General features: G+C 47.2%; 1 protein-coding gene across 1 annotated transcript; it reads left to right on the plus strand.

Moving 5' to 3' along the window:
- The first annotated feature begins 581 nt into the window (after window positions 1-581).
- On the plus strand, window positions 582-2,939 carry GPR148 (G protein-coupled receptor 148). The gene has a single exon (XM_008019156.3). It carries the CDS (start codon window positions 981-983, stop codon window positions 2,019-2,021), a length of 1,041 nt encoding a protein of 346 aa, XP_008017347.3. The 5' UTR covers window positions 582-980; the 3' UTR covers window positions 2,022-2,939.
- The last annotated feature ends 13,389 nt before the right edge of the window (window positions 2,940-16,328 follow it).

Raw genomic sequence — 16,328 nt, forward strand, 5'->3', positions numbered from 1 at the left:
GCTGAGTCCTTTACCTCTGGGCTTCCGCCACGTTTCCATGAGGTCAGTGTGGTTGGCATTCGTGTTTCACTGATAAGGAAACCGGAACAAAGCTTTTCAAGGCCACGCAGCCAGCACCTCGAGAGAGGGGGAGAGCTTGTTCATCTGAACGGGATCCCCAAACACCACCAACCACCCTGGCCACTGGCCCTGACTGAGCTCACCCCACGCCCGACCAGCCAGGTGCCTGGGGAACCTGCCTTCCACTCCTCCCCACTAGCTCCTGTGAGGTCTCTGCCTGCCAGGCCTCCTCCTCCCCAGAGAAAGGCACGTTTCCACCACACAGCGACCCCACAAGTCAGCTGAGGCTTTGGGGGCACGGAGCATTCACATGGAGCCCTGAGTGGAAGGCGTGTAGAAGACACTCACATGCATGTACAGGGTCACCCTGAGCTGGAGACCACACCCAGGGCTCTGTGAGGAAATGTGAGTGTGCCTGGGCCCCTCCAGCCTGGTCCAATTTGCTGAGCCTCTAGCTGGACAGAGGTCAGACCAGGTCCATAGCCCGGAGATCCTAGTTCCAGACAACTGCTCCTTCCTTTCCTGGAGGGCAGGACTGATACTGAATATAATCCAGTGTGGTGAGAGTCCATTGCACACTCCCTGTGAGCCAAGCGGACAGGTTTGGGGGCCACTGAGATAGGGGACACTTCTGGAGGGGTCAGGGACTGCAAAATCGTGGCAGTGGGATGATCTGTTATGTCTACCCACACACATGCAGCTGCACAGTCGCAGAGACGGGAATGCAAGAAGCCAGGTGTGAGTTTGAATTCACATTTTTTTTTTTTAATCTTTATTAAGCAGTCATTCCTAAGGCCTGCCGGAGGCCAGCATCTCTACAGAGGAGTGGCACCATCAGGACCCCTTTGGGGCAGATCAACACTCAGGGCAGATGCAGAATCAACAACCTGTGATAAAGCCAGCCATTCCTGCCAGGAAGCATGAGGGATGAGCTGGCACCTTGCCCCGCGGGCACTACTTGGCCAGCCCTGATCCAGCTCATCAGCACGACACCCTGCATGCCCCAAGCAGCCAGCAACACCTCCTTGGGCCTGGGGGACCTCAGGGTGCCCAGTTCCATGCTGTACTGGCTTTTCCTTCCCTCGAGCCTGCTGGCTGCAGCCACACTGGCTGTGAGCCCCCTGCTGCTGGTGACCATCCTGCGGAACCAACGGCTGCGACAGGAGCCCCACTACCTGCTCCTGGCCAACATCCTGCTCTCAGACCTGGCCTACGTTCTCCTCCACATGCTTATCTCCTCCAGCAGCCTGGGAGGCTGGGAGCTGGGCCGCATGGCCTGTGGCATTCTCACTGATGCTGTCTTCGCCGCCTGCACCAGCACCATCCTGTCCTTCACAGCTGCTGTGCTGCACACCTACCTGGCAGTCATCCATCCACTGCGCTACGTCTCCTTCATGTCCCATGGGGCTGCCTGGAAGGCAGTGGCCCTCATCTGGCTGGTGGCCTTCTGCTTCCCCACATTCCTTCTTTGGCTCAGCAAGTGGCAGGATGCCCAGCTGGAGGAGCAAGGAGCTTCATGCATCCTACCACTGAGCATGGGCACCCAGCAGGGATGTGGCCCCCTGGCCATTGTTACCTACACCTCCATTCTGTGTGTTCTGTTCCTCTGCATGGCTCTCATTGCCTACTGCTTCTGGAGGATCTATGCAGAGGCCAAGACTTCAGGCATCTGGGGGCAGGGCTATTCCCGGGCCAGGGGCACCCTGCTGATCCACTCAGTGCTGATCACATTGTATGTGAGCACAGGGGTGGTGTTCTCCCTGGACATGGTGCTAACCGGGTACCGCCACATTGACTCTGGGACTCACAAATGGCTCCTGGCAGCTAACAGTGAGGTACTCATGATGCTTCCCCGTGCCATGCTCCCATACCTGTACCTGCTCCGCTACCGGCAGCTGTTGGGCACGGTCCGGGGCCACCTCCCATCCAGGAGGCACCAGGCCCTCTTTACTATTTCCTAGAGTTCTTGAGTCCACCGTCTGGCAAGTTGAGGTTAAAAATCATATGTTGAATGCAGCAGCGTCCAATTATGGCTAACTTCTTAGAACAGCACGTTATAATAGTGGAATTGGGCCTTTCGGAGGCCCTCAACTGATGTTTTTCACCATTTTGACAGTTTTTAAGTAGAGAAAGCTCTTTTATGACACTGAAATCCTACTTGGAAATGGAAGCAAGTAAAGGCAATCAAGCAGGTCTCTGGTCTAAGTGAAGCCTTGATCTGCATCCCTCCAGTGGCTTGCTGCACACCCTCCATGGCCACTGTGGATGCATCCTTGCAACACACAGAAGCCAAAATGTTGCTGACAGTGGGAACCAGGGAGGTGAGCAAGCAGAGCTGCTGAATCCTGGGACCATGAGCTCTATTTGGGCAGCCACTCAGGATGTCGGAGGGAGGAAAGGAAGCCAAGGATCCACAGCAGTGGAGAGTGTCATGGAGATACCGCTATAAAGCTGGAGTGTGCAAGGGTTACACTCTCACAGTAAAGGTAAATGATAATCTAACCTTACAGAAGGGGGCAGCAAGGGAATTTGCCTGCCTTGACATTGGTGCTGTGTAGAAGAAAATTCCTTGAGAATTCTTAAGCAGAAGCCACTCTTCAGACAGTTTTAGAGCTGGGCTTCAAATCATGTTAGTGGTCAAAACACCTCAGTCTGTGGTTAGTGTGGTTCTCCTAGACGATCTGAACTTCAACTTAGGCCGCAGAGAATTTCCAGAGTCAAAGAACCTCAAATAATGGCGTTTCACATGGTCAAATCTCACAAAACCACACAGGGAGATAAGGCACCATGAACGAGAACAAGACGAAACAAGAAGACAGCAGCGTCATACCACAGCTCCTTGAATTACCAACACTGGGTTACTATAAAAATGTTCAAGATGTTTTAAGACATTAATAAGGACATGAAAATATGAGCAGGGATAATACTTTTTTTTAAAATAACCAAGAAAATTTGGAAAAGATTTAAATAGAACTTCTTGAAATAAAAATATTAGAATTATGAGTTAAATTTAATATGGATTAAAGAGCATGTTAGACACAACTTGAGAGGGACTCTGCAAATTGTAAGACAGCTCCAGATAAATTACCTAAAATGCAGCCCAGAGGGACAAAGAGATGACCGTGTAAAAGAGAGATTAAGAGATGTTGAGGTTGGGATGGAAAAGACTAATACACATTTAATTTGGGAATATAATACAGAAAATGTAGGAGGGGAAATACTTGAAGAGATAACAGCTGAGGATTTTTTCAGATTTGTTGAACGATATCAAACCTCAGATCTAAGAAATCTAACCAATTACAAATAAGATAAATGACCAATAACCCACCACGAAGCACATCATGCAAAACTGCAAACAGCTAAATACAAAGACAAGATATTTAAAGCAGGCAGAGAGAAAAGACAAAGGAACAGCAATTAAACTCACCTTGACTTCTCAAACAATGGAAGAGACCAGCCTGAACAACATGGTGAAACCCCGTCTCTACTAAAAATACAAAAAAAATTAGCTGGGCATTGTGGCAGGTGCCTGTAGTCCCAGCTATTCGGGAGGCTGAGGCAGGAGAATGGTGTGAACCCGGGAGGTATAGGTTGCAGTGAGCCGAGATTATGCCACTGCCCTCCAACCTGGGTGACAGAGTGAGATTCCATCTCAAAAACAAACAAAAGTACAAAAAAAAAAAAAAAAATTAACCAGGCGTGGTGGCACGTGCCTGTCAGCTACTCAGGAGGCTGAGACAGGAGAATCGCTTGAACCAGGCAGGCGGAGGTTGCAGTGAGCTGAGATCACATCAATGCACTCCAGCTTGGGCGACAGAGACCCCGTCTCAAAAAACAAACAAACAAACAAAAAACACGGAAGCCTGAGCAACTGGAATAATGTTGCCAATGTGCTGCGAAAAGAACTGTCTTCCTAGAATTTTGTATACAGAAAAACGACCTTTCCAGACCTTGACAGAACACAGAAGCTGAAAGACAGCACTCCTAGCAATACGCATCAAGAAAATTTCAAGGGATGTATTTGTTGCAGAAGAAAAATTATTCCAGGTGGAAGGTTTGAGATGTATGAAGAAATAGAAAAATCACTGGAGACTATGCACATAAACAGGAATAGCCATTATCTAGTTGCCTACATAAACGCAGTAAAAATGTCTAATTTCGGCCGGGCGTGGTGGCTCGATGCCTGTGATCCCAGCGTTTTGGGAGGCTGAGGCGGGCGGATCACCTGAGGTAGGGAGCTCAAGACCAGCCTGACCAACATGGAGAAACCCCGTTTCTACTAAAAATACAAAATTTTGTATTGGCATGGTGGCGCATGCCTGTCATCCCAACTACTCGGGAGGCTGAGGCAGGAGACTCACTTGAACCCAGAAGGTGGAGGTTGTGGTGAGCCAAGATTGTGCCATTGCACTCCAGCCTGGGCAACAAAAGCGAAACTCGGTCACAAAAAAATGTCTAATTTGAGGGTTTAGGAAAAACGGAAAAAAAGGATTATATAACAGTGGTATATGTGTTAGAAAGGTGTAGTTGTACTTAAAGCATTCTGAAGTCTAGCAGTCTTCAGGAGGAAGGTAGAAATATTAATCTAAGACCTCGTTAGGCATGCCAGTTAAAATGTCTGAGGTAACCACTAACAGACTAGACAAAACGAGGATCACTCTCTAAATAATCTAACGAACAAATGAAATGAGCAAGAGAAAATATACTTCATCCAAAAGAAGGCAAGAAAAAATATATAGAAGTCAGGACAAATAGAAAGCATAAAATAATATGATAGAATCCGAACAACTAATTTAAATTTACTAAAACAATAAATTTAAATGACTAAAATTTGATAGTGGGGAAACAGTATTGTCCATTTACTTTTAAATCAGATATATGTTATTTATAAGAGATTATGCTAAAGAAACAACAGAGCATGGGTGGAAGTAAAGCAATCAGTTGGAAGTATAGAAAAAGATAGAAAGCCTTTCCTGGATCCTCCAATCAAAACTTTACTCAGGTCAGGTGCAGAAGCTCATGCCTGTAATCCCAGCACTTTGGGAGGCAGAGGCGAGAGGATTACCTGAGGTTGGGAATTCGAAACCAGCCTGGCCAACATGGTGAAATCCCATCTCTACTAAAAATAAAAAAATTAGCCGGGCATGGTAGAGGGCACCTGTAATCTCAGCTACTCAGGAGTCTGAGGTGGGAAAATCGCTTGAACCCAGAAGGTGGAGGTTGCAGTGAGCTGGGATCGTGCCGTTGCACTCCAGCCCAGGTGACACAGTAAGACTCCATCTCAAAAAAAAAAAAAGAAAAAAAGATAGAAAGCAAATACTCGGCCGGGCGCGGTGGCTCAAGCCTGTAATCCCAGCATTTTGGGAGGCCAAGGCGGGCACTCCAGCCTGGGCAACAGAGCGAGACTCTGTCTCAAAAAAAAAAAAAAAAAAAGAAAGCAAATACTCACTAAATGAAAGCCAATAGAAGAGACAAAGCTGACTTTACAGCAAAACAGCCTTTCTAGAGTAAAGAGGGTGACTACACGGTAAGTTCCAATTTATCAAAGGAGATAAAAGTAATATATAATAAGAGAATGAAAATTTATAAAGCAAACACTGACAAAATTTTGAAGGGAAATTAGCAAACCGACCTTCAAAACGAAGTTTAAGAGTGCTCTCTGCCTAACTGGTAGAGCAACCAGAACAAAATAAATAAGGATATTGAATATTGAACAACACAATTGACAAGCTTGACCTAGCGAATAAATTTAAAATGTGGCACTCGACAATTGGAAAATACGTAATATATACAAGCACGCCTGGAATTATTAAGAAAATTGACCACATGCTACCCCCATAAAGCAAATCTCAGTAATTTCAAAGACTTGATTCCTTTGTAGATTGTACTATTTGGGTCCAGTGTAATTAAATTAGAAATAAGTAGCAAAAAGGTAATTGAATAAAATATGCTTGGAAATGTAAAAATCACATTCTAAGCAATTCATAGATCAAAGACTAATTAATTAAAAGCAGAAATCAGAAAATTATTTAGAACTGGGTGACAATAAAAATAGTACACTTCGAAATGTATGAGATGCAGCCAGCAACATTCAGAGGCAAATGTACTCTTAACATGTGTTCTACCCAAAATGAAAAAGGCTCAAGATTAATGAGCTAGCATCCAAGTTAAGAAACTGGAAAAAGAACAGCAGATATGTGTGAGTTAGCTCTGACTGTGCCCCATAGGAGCTTTGCAGATATGACTGAGTGAAGGATCCTGAAAGGAGGGTTATCCTGGACTATCAGGTGAAAGGATGCAACCCCAAGGGCCCTTGCAAGGGAAAGAAGGAGGCAGGAGGGTGGGAGAGAGATGTGATAATGATGGCAGCCAGGCTAGAGACCAGGAGAGATGGGAAGATGCCGCGCTGCTGGCTTTGAAGATGGAGAAGGAGCCACCACCCTAAGAATGTGAGCAGCCTCGAGAAAAGGCAAGGAGGTGGATTCTCCCTTTGAGCCTCTGGAAGGACACAGTCCTGCCTGCACTGATTCGAACTCAGTAAGACCCGTTTTTAACCTCTGATCTTTAGAACTGCAAGATAATACATCTGCATTGTTTCATACCGTAGATTTTTGGTATTTTGTCACAGCGGCAACAAGAAACTCTTCCTTGTGGCCTTGGCTTGGATGCTCTTCTCTGCTTCGCAGTATTGCCACTGCCAGCAGGTTAACCCAGGCTCGTTCACAGGCTTCCAAGAGAGGTTCACAGGTTTCCACGAGAGCAGACAAGCTTCAGTTTCAGAAGCTGAAAAGCAGCAAGCCATGACTTTGCTGCACTCTGCTTGACAAAGCGCCACACAGCACAGCAGCAGGCTCATGGAAGAAACAGTAGACTCTGCCTCCCCATAAAAGGAGTTCCAAGGCCACACTGCAAGGGACAAGGATACAGGGAAGGGAAATACTAGGGCCATTGGCGTAATCTTCAACCACAAATACAGCAAAGTTAAGGATGTCCTTACTTCAGCAATTACATTCCCACATATATTCCCTAGATAAACACTTGTTCATGTACTCCATGTTCACAGAAGCACTATTAGCTAAAAATGAGAAACCACCCAAACAACCGTCAATTAAAGAATGGGTCAATGCATACGGAAGAGTCATGCAATGGAATACTATACAGCACTGAAAAATAAATAGTTGTACACATCAGTATGGATGAATCTCGTAAGTATATGGTTTTTGGATGAATCTCGTAAGTATATGGTTTTTGGAAAAAGGCAAGTCCCAGAAGAATACATACTAATATGACTGTATTTGGAGATAAGGCCTGTAGGGAGTTAAGTAAGTTAAAGAGGTCATGAGGGTGAGGTCCTAACCTGATAGGATTGGTGACTGTAAAAGCAGAGAGATATCTCTCCCTTCCTACAGTGAAAAGATAGCCACCTGCAAGCTGGGAAGAGAGGCCTTGCTGGGAACTAGTGCCACCTGCACCTTGATCTCAGACTTCTGAAGCCTCCAGCACTTCGAGAAAGTACGCTTCTGTTGTTTAAGCCACCCAGTGTGTGGTATTTTGTTACGGCAGCCTCAGCAGGCTGATACAGTGGGAAAGTATAAAAAAAGGATGATAACGAACACAAAATTCAGTAAAATGCCTGTTGCTATGTGGTGGGGAGGACGATGCAGAGTTCTAAACTGTGGTTCACATACTTCCTCAGCAGGGTGATGGGCATACAGCGTCTGTTCCTTTGTTATATTTAAAATTGCATAAAGAGGCCGGGCGCGGTGGTTCACGCCTGTAATCCCAGGATGTTGGGAGGCCGAGGTGGGCGAATCACGAGGTCAGGAGATCGAGACTATTCTGGCTAACACGGTGAAACCCCGTCTGTACTAAAAATACAAAAAACTAGCCGGGTGAGGTGGCGGGCGCCTGTAGTCCCAGCTACTCAGGAGGCTGAGGCAGGAGAATGGCGTGAACCCGGGAGGCGGAGCTTGCAGTGAGCTGAGATCCGGCCACTGCCCTCCAGCCTGGGCAAGAGAGTGAGACTCCGCCTCAAAAAAATAATAATAAAATAAATAAATAATAACAATAAAATTGCATAGTTTATATACACCATTTAATGTATGATGCGTACCAAATAAAATAATTAAACCACGTAGCCTACAGCCTCCCCCCAGCCCTCCCACTTCCCCTCTCCCCTGTGCACTGAAGAAAATCAGACCCAGGAAGGACAGAATGTGCCCAAGGTCACAGGCTGCTCATGAAGAGACCAGCCTGCCAGCTCCTGGCCATGTGCCTCACCGGCTGACAGCCAGCAACAAGCCGCTGTGGCGTGGTGGACTGTGATCACCCGAAGGCTCCCCCTGCTCAGGAAACTGCTCGGGTGGATTTGTGAATTTCCCCTCAAAATTTTGTCAATGTTTGCTTTATACATTTTAATTCTCTTATGATATGTGTTCATTTTATCTCCTTTCATAAATTGGAACTTATCAGGTAGCTACCCCCTATAGTAAGACTGTTTGGTTTTAAAGTCAGCTTTGTCTCTTCGGTTGCTTTCATTTAGTGAGTATTTGCTTTCTTTCTTTTTGAGACAGAGTCTTGCTCTTTCGCCCAGGCTGGAGTGCAGTGGTGTGATCTCGGCTCACTGCAACCTCCACCTGCCAGGTTCAAGCAATTCTCCCACCTCAGCCTCCTGAGTAGCTGGGATTACGGGCTCCCTATACCATGCCTGCCTAATTTTTGTATTTTTAGTAGAGACGGGATTTCGCCATGTTGGCCGGGCTGGTCTTGAACTCCCAACCTCAGGTGATCCATCTGCCTCGGCCTTCCAAAGTGCTGAGGAGCCAGCTGGGGATAATGTGAGCATTTCTGTTATTGGTCCAGAGTGGCATGTACTGTAAGCACTCCACCAACAGAAGTCTTCTCTCCCATCTGAGGGCTCTGTGGCCTGTGGCTGCCATCTGTGGCCGCTAGGACAGCAGAGGTCCCAGCTCTCCTGATAAGCGGCCAGTGAGATGCGCCACCCCAGACCCAGAAACATGAGCCAGTGATGCCAGAGCCGGGGCAGCCATCGTGGTCGCTGCAACACCATCCCTCGGGCAGCAGAGACCCTCTGAACCCGCCCGTGTGGTCAGCCAGGCAGGCTGTGGCCTCACTGACCAGCAGCAAGGGTGGCACCGTGGTGACTCTGAGACCTACTCAGGACCTCTCAGTCCACCTTTCCTTCAGGTTAAACCAGCCAAGGTTGGATTGTTGCTTGTGACTAAGAACTTGGATTTATACAGAATTTGATAGAGGAAGAGGCAGAGTCATTACACATTTAAATAATAAGGCTTAGGCCAGGCGGGGTGGCTCACACCTGTAATCCCAGCACTTTGGGAGGCCGAGGTGGGCAGATCATGAGGTCAGGAGATCAAGACCATTCTGGCTAACACAGTGAAACCCCGTCTCTACTAAAAAAAATACAAAACATTAGCCAGGCATGGTGGCGGCGCCTGTAGTCCCAGCTACTCTGGAGGCTGAGGCAGGAGAATGGCATGAACCCGGGAGGCGGAGCTTGCAGTGAGCCGAGATCACGCCACTGCACTCCAGCCTGGGTGACAGAGTGAGACTCCGTCTCAAAAAAAAAAAAAGAAGTGAACACATGGGAAGCCCTGTCCTGGTGGTTCTACATGAGAAACAATTCTCCCTAGCAACTTGTAAATGTAACATGATCCCAATCCATACTTGAAGCAATATTGCTTTTACAAAAAAATGAATGAACAAGGATAGCCAGGAATATCCTGGAAAAGTAAGGAGCGGACACTGGGCCTGCCAGCTACAACCATGGGGTGCTAGCAGGGGATGGAACGGGACGCTCAGAAATCGCTCCAAGACACAGGGCATGCAGGTATCGAGCCGTGGTCTTCAGCAGAAGCCCACCGTCTCTACTCCTCCTTGTGGCACTGGGGCTGGGCTCTGCACACCCCGCTTGACCAAATGCCGATAGGCTCTGCCAATAAGGGTCACAAAAGGCCAGCTGGAGGGGAGGTGAGACACTGGGACTTCCTGTTTTGCCCCTTGTTTCTGTCTGCATCCCCCAACAGCAGCCCTTCCCCTCAGCAGGAACCGCTGATTCCCTCTCACTGTGGCAGCACCCACTGGAGGGCACCCCTTTCTCTGGCTCTGGTATCCACAGCCTCTTCCCTGTGTCCCACAGTGCTTGGGGAAGACCTGCTTCCTAAGGTATTATCTCTTCCTTTCTCAGGGTCCCCTCCCGCCCCTTTAAACATGTTCAAACAAGTCCCTATGTCCAGTTCTTTCTATTAAAAGAACAGCGTGGTTTTGTTTTTCTGACTGGTTCCTGACTGACAGAATTAAAGAGATGATAGATACATAGCTTGACAGACACCATTCCGTAGCAATGGGAACGATGGATTATCCGATCAATCATGTTGGAACGCCCAGGAGACCATCCAGACAAAGACAATTTCCAGGCTAATCAAATAGTTAAACATCAAAATACAATCATAAAGAGCTAGAAGTTGTTACACTTTTTTTTTTTTTTTTTTTTGAGATGGAGTCTCACTCTATAGCCAGACTGGAGTGCAGTGGTGTGATCTCGGCTCACTGCAACCTCCGCCTCCCGAGTTCAAGTGATTCTCCTGCCTCAGCCTCCTGAGTAGCTGGGGCTACAGGCGCCTGCCACCACGCCCAGCTAATTTTTGTATTTTTAGTAGAGACAGCGTTTCACCATGTTGGCTGGAATAGTCTTGATCTCCTGACCTCACGATCCACCCACCTCGGCCTCCCAAAGTGCTGGGATTACAGGCGTGGGCCACTGCACCCAGCCAGTTGTTACACTCTTACAGGATGGAAGGTTTCTCAGTAGAATACAGGATACTGAAGTGTTGCAAGGAAATATTAACTGATTTCCCCATGGAATACTAGAAAGTTCTGCAGAAGGGAAAAATGCCATAAGTGAATAAAAAGACAAACCAAAAATTGTGACAAAATATTTGCTACTGATATGTAAAAGGGCCAGTTTTCAAAAAAATATAAAGTCAGTAAGTTTAAGATGAATAAGCCAATTACAGTTGTCAAAGAACACACACACACAGTTCACATAAAGGGAAATGGCCATGGCTCATAAACATATGAAAAGATGGTTGGCCTCACTCATTCAAGAGACATGGAAAATAAGGCCACATGGACATGCCATTTCTCACCTCTTGGTTTGGTAAAGACTCAGTAAATTTAATAATACTTTCCGTTGACAAGTGTGATGAGCCCGGCTTGTGAGAGTGTAAATTGTTTAAACCCTTAAGGGAGGGCAATTTGCAATAACTAACAATATTTTACACATGTAGAATAATGATCCTATGTGATAGATAGCATATCACCTTCTCATTTTGCAGATTAGGAAACTGAGGCACACAGAGGTTTAGCATCTTCCCCAGGGCCACAGATCTAATAAACAGTAGAACCGGAATTCAAGCTCAGGCAGTCTGGCACTGAATACAATATGCAGGAACACTCCACCACACGAGTCATCCACTCATGTGACCCAGGGGTTCCACTTCCAGGTCTTTATCCTACATCTCTCATTGCACATGTACAAACTACATATGTTCACAGACATTCACTGTAGCAGAATACTTGGAACTAACCTATTTCCCCCCAAAAGAGATACGTTCAAATAATTACACTGCATCCATAAAATGGAATACAATACAGCCGTTACATAACTGAAGCTTATACCAAAAAATATCACCAAGACAAACTGTTGAGTGTGAAAAACAAGGAGCAGAGGGCTTCCAGTTCTGGCAGCAATGGCGCCGCCTCTCCAGACCTCCCCATCACACCATACGATTGATAAAAGCTGGACAAATCCTGTGAAACGGTAGTATGCATTACAGAGAGCAACCAAAGCAGCCGAGGCAAGGGGCTGAAATCCTTGAGTGAAAGGAAACTCACGAGTTGCGTTTGACATCTCGTTTGACTCTTCCCCCGGAAGTTATTCCACCGGCCCACAGGAAACAGAGCCCAAGCACAGCAGAACATCATAACTGGGCTGAGGGTACAAGGGCCAGCAGGACGGACAGAGGGGAGCTAGGGAGAGGGAACCCCAAAGCCTGCATGCGAATTCTCTTCAAGGTATGCAGCGGCAGGGCTGAACTCCAAGAAACTAAGCAAAAAGCAACCACTGGGAGGAAAAGAGCTGCTGGGAAGTTGTTGCCGACACGGTGCAGGGGAAACAGAAGCTGGAGTCAAGTCCTGCCGTGGGGGAGAAGAATTGCGAACATCCCAGGCTCTCAGTGGCATGTCCAAGGAGGGAGGCCATGCAAGAGGTCAGGTAAGTTACAGCGGCCTGTCCCAGTGGACAGTAGAACATACTCAGACTGAAGCACAGTGAGAAGGATGGGAAATGCAGAAAGGGCATGGGGGAGAGATGGGATATGGAAAAACAAAAAACAAAAAACAAAACACACCAAAAAAACCATAATATATCTATATCGGGAATCCCAGAAGTAAGAGATTGGGAGAGAAGCAATATCTAAAGAAACACTAAGCGGCTGGGCGCGGTGGCTCACGCCTGTAATCCCAGGACTTTGGGAGGCCGAGGCAGGTGGATCATGAGTTCAGGAGATCGAGACCATCCTGGCTAACACAGTGAAACCGCGTCTCTACTAAAAATACAAAAAATTAGCCGGGCGAGGTGGGGGGCGCCTGTAGTCCCAGCGACTCGGGAGGCTGAGGCAGGAGAATGGCGTGAACCCGGGAGGCAGAGCTTGCAGTGAGCCGAGATCACGCCACTGCACTCCAGCCCCGGCGACAGAGCGAGACTCCGTCTCAAAAAAACAAAACAAAACAGAACAAAAAAAACACTAAGCAAGAATTTTCAAAATCAATAGAACATGTCAAACCACAGATTAAAGAAGCCCTGTGGACACCAAAGGGGATAAATACAAGCAAAACCACACATTATACTAAAACTGCTAAAAATAAAGGATAGACAAAAGTCACCACAGAAAAAAAAGACATGTTACTTTAAAAGGAGCAAAAAGAAGACTGGCATATTTGAGAAATAATGGAAGCCAGAAAAAGATGAAATAATATCTCAAGCTCTGAAAGAAGAAAGACTGCAAACCTCAAACTTTATGCCTGGGGAAAATATGCTCCAAAATTAAAAGTGGAATAAAGCAGATTTTGTATTTTAAAAAAATAATAAAATTGTAACACAAACCTGAACAAGTAATGAACAAAAATGTTATCTTGAAGAAAGGGCCCCTCAGGATGCACGGAGCACAGAAAGGAACAAAGGAAATTGGAAAAGAAAAGTAAGCGGTAAATGCACTGACTGCTTACAACGACAATAATAAAAGTATCTTTAGGGCTTAAAATACACACGGGAAAAAGATAATAGTCATTGCATTAAATGAAAATGAATGAAACACTTCAATTAAAAACATATTTTCAGACTGGATAAAAAAATATAAAGTCCAACTACATGTTAACAAAATACACATGAAATGGAGAAACACAGGACTGAGCAGCTGGACCCAGTTGAGGGTGGGGAAAGTCTCAGATCCCTCAGGGGTGAAGTTCTGGGCCACCCCTACCTGCAAGGCTGAAAGGATCTAGAATGGGTGACAGGGCAGGGAGATGATTAATATTGTTTACAATCTTGGGACCAGCTAAAACCCTAGGGATTGTAGCTCTTGTTTGGTTTTGCTGCTTTCTTCAAGTTATTTATTTATTATTTATTATTATTATTATTTTTTGAGATGGAGTCTCACTCATTCTGTTGCCCAGACTAGAGTGCAGTGGCGTGATCTCGACTCACTGCAACCTCCACCTCCCAGGTTCAAACAATTCTCCTGCCTCAGCCTCCGGAGTAGCTGGGATTACAGGCACCTGCCACCATGATGGGCTGATTTTTGTATTTTTAGTAGAGACAGGGTTTCACCATGTTGGCAAAGCTGGTCTTGAACTCCTGACCTCAGGTGATCTGCCTGCCTCGGCCTCCCAAAGTGCTGGGATTACAGGCGTGAGCCACCACGCCAGACCTATTTATTTATTTATTAGCGACAGGGTCTGGCTCTGTGGCCCAGGCTGGAGTGCAGTGGCACGATCATGGCTCACTGCAGCCTCGACCTCCTGGGCTCAAGCATTCCGCCTATCTCAGGCTCCTGAATAGCTGGGACCACAGGCATGCACCATGTCCCATGAATGTATTTTGTATTATTTTTAGCAGAGATGGGGTCTCCCTATGTTGCCCAGTCTGGTCCCGAACTTTGGAGCACAGGAGATCCAACCACCTCGGCCTCTCAAAATGCTGGGATCACATGTGTGAGTCACCATGCCCAGCCTGGTTTTGCTTTTTTTTAAAACTCCCCTTGTCGATTCTCTTCAGAGACCATCGCTTTCTATTCTGTGACAGGGGCTCTGTGGCTTGCTGGGTTTGTCTCTTCACCGTCAGGGAAGAAATGACATTGTGTTCCTAGATCAATGCAGTGTAGCTGCCGTCGGTGACTGGACAGAATGAGAGGGCATGAGCGGGCTAGGCAGCTTCAGGGAGGCCTGCAGGAGACACAGCCTAGCTGCCGCCACAGCTCCCCAGGGCCCTTGGACTTCTGCTGGTCCCCACTGGGCTACAAGCAGCTTCGTGAGAGACATGGGGGCGGGAGGATCCGCTGGCTCGGTGCCTCTGCAGCCTGGAGAGATGGAGACATTAATGTTCTGTGGGAGGATGGACCTTTAGTCAGCAGATCAGTTCTTCTCCTGTGAGATGCGGCAGTTCACAGGTCTTTCAGACAATGAAAGGCGAAATGGGAGCTTCAACCCAGTACGCACATCCTACCACGCAGCTGCCAGCTCTTCGGGGCACAATTCCAGGTGCTTTCCTTGCTTCTCTGACTCATTCTCCTTTTCTTTTCTCCTGCTTCCCTGGAACTGCGTTCTTCAAAAGATAGAGCATACACATTTTATCTGGGACTCTGCTTTCTGAGGAACCCCATGTAAGCACAGGTCAAAGAGGAAAATCCAGACCACTGTTCTGCGAGTCCAAATATCCCAGTGTTTTACCTCTTGAATAGAAAAAATATCTGAAGAGGAAGTCAAATCAATCTCTGAAAATGTAGTTGCATGTAAGGGTACAACTCTTCGCTCCAATGGGTTATCTGTGTAAGATGCCACTCCAGGAGAGAGGCCATGCTCTACACACTGTAGACATGAAAAAATAACATTCGGCTGGGCGCCGTGGCTGACGCCTGTAATCCCAGCACTTTGGGAGGCCGAGGCGGGCGGATCACGAGGTCAGGAGATCGAGACCATCCTGGCTAACACAGTGAAACCCTGTCTCTACTAAAAATGCAAAAAATTAGCCGGGTATGGTGGCAGGCACCTGTAGTCCCAGCTACTCGGGAGGCTGAGGCAGGAGAATGGTGTGAACCCAGGAGGCGGAGCTTGCAGTGAGCCGAGATCGCGCCACTCACTGAACTCCAGCCTGGGCGACAGAGGGAGACTCCATCTCAAAAAAAAAAAAAATTGACGTTTAACCTTCTTCAGGTTATATTTTAGTGAATGTTAACATATGATCCAAAATTCTACGGGAGTTCTAAAATTCTAATATGCCTGAGTCTATGCTGTCAATCATTATTACGGTTACTGTTATTGTAGGCCACAGAAATAACCACATTTCCTTGTCAACTGTGTCTTCAGCTATGAGTATTTAAAGTCATTTCCACAGTTAATGGCTTAATTCTGATGCAGTTTCTGAAAACTTCACGAGCACACAAAAATCCTTGAGTATATGGTGTCTTTTAGGAGTTTCATAAAAGGATGGAAAGAACCCTGAAAAGCACTCTTGAACAAAGTCCGGGGGCAATCCAGGGAGCCCAGGCCCAGACCCGGCAGGCAAGAGGCAAGGCTGCAGCAAGCAACTCTGCAGGAAGCACGACCTGCGCATGCCACCACCTACTGAGGCCTCAGCACAGGCGGGGCTTCCCCTCCACCTGGGCGTAAGTGGCAGGGGCCCAGGATCCCTTCCAGGTAAAAGGTGTGCCCTTGGAAGATGCAGAGGCAGGAGAAACAATCCCTTCCTTGGCTGGCTCCAGGGGCCAGAGAGCTCAGAGAGCTCTTTGTGCTTCCCTGACAACCCCCCAGGGCGGTCTTGTCGCCGAAACCCTACGGAGCAGCAGATGGTTGTGTGCTTGATCAAACACAGGCAGAGATAAGACAGTGTCTGGGATTGCCCCAGAGGTGCCATCGCTGGCAGGAGTCAGAGGACACTTGAGACAGTGATGTGC

This window comes from Chlorocebus sabaeus, chromosome 10, assembly GCF_047675955.1.
Source record: "Chlorocebus sabaeus isolate Y175 chromosome 10, mChlSab1.0.hap1, whole genome shotgun sequence".
In the NCBI taxonomy this organism is placed as follows: Eukaryota; Metazoa; Chordata; class Mammalia; order Primates; family Cercopithecidae; genus Chlorocebus; species Chlorocebus sabaeus.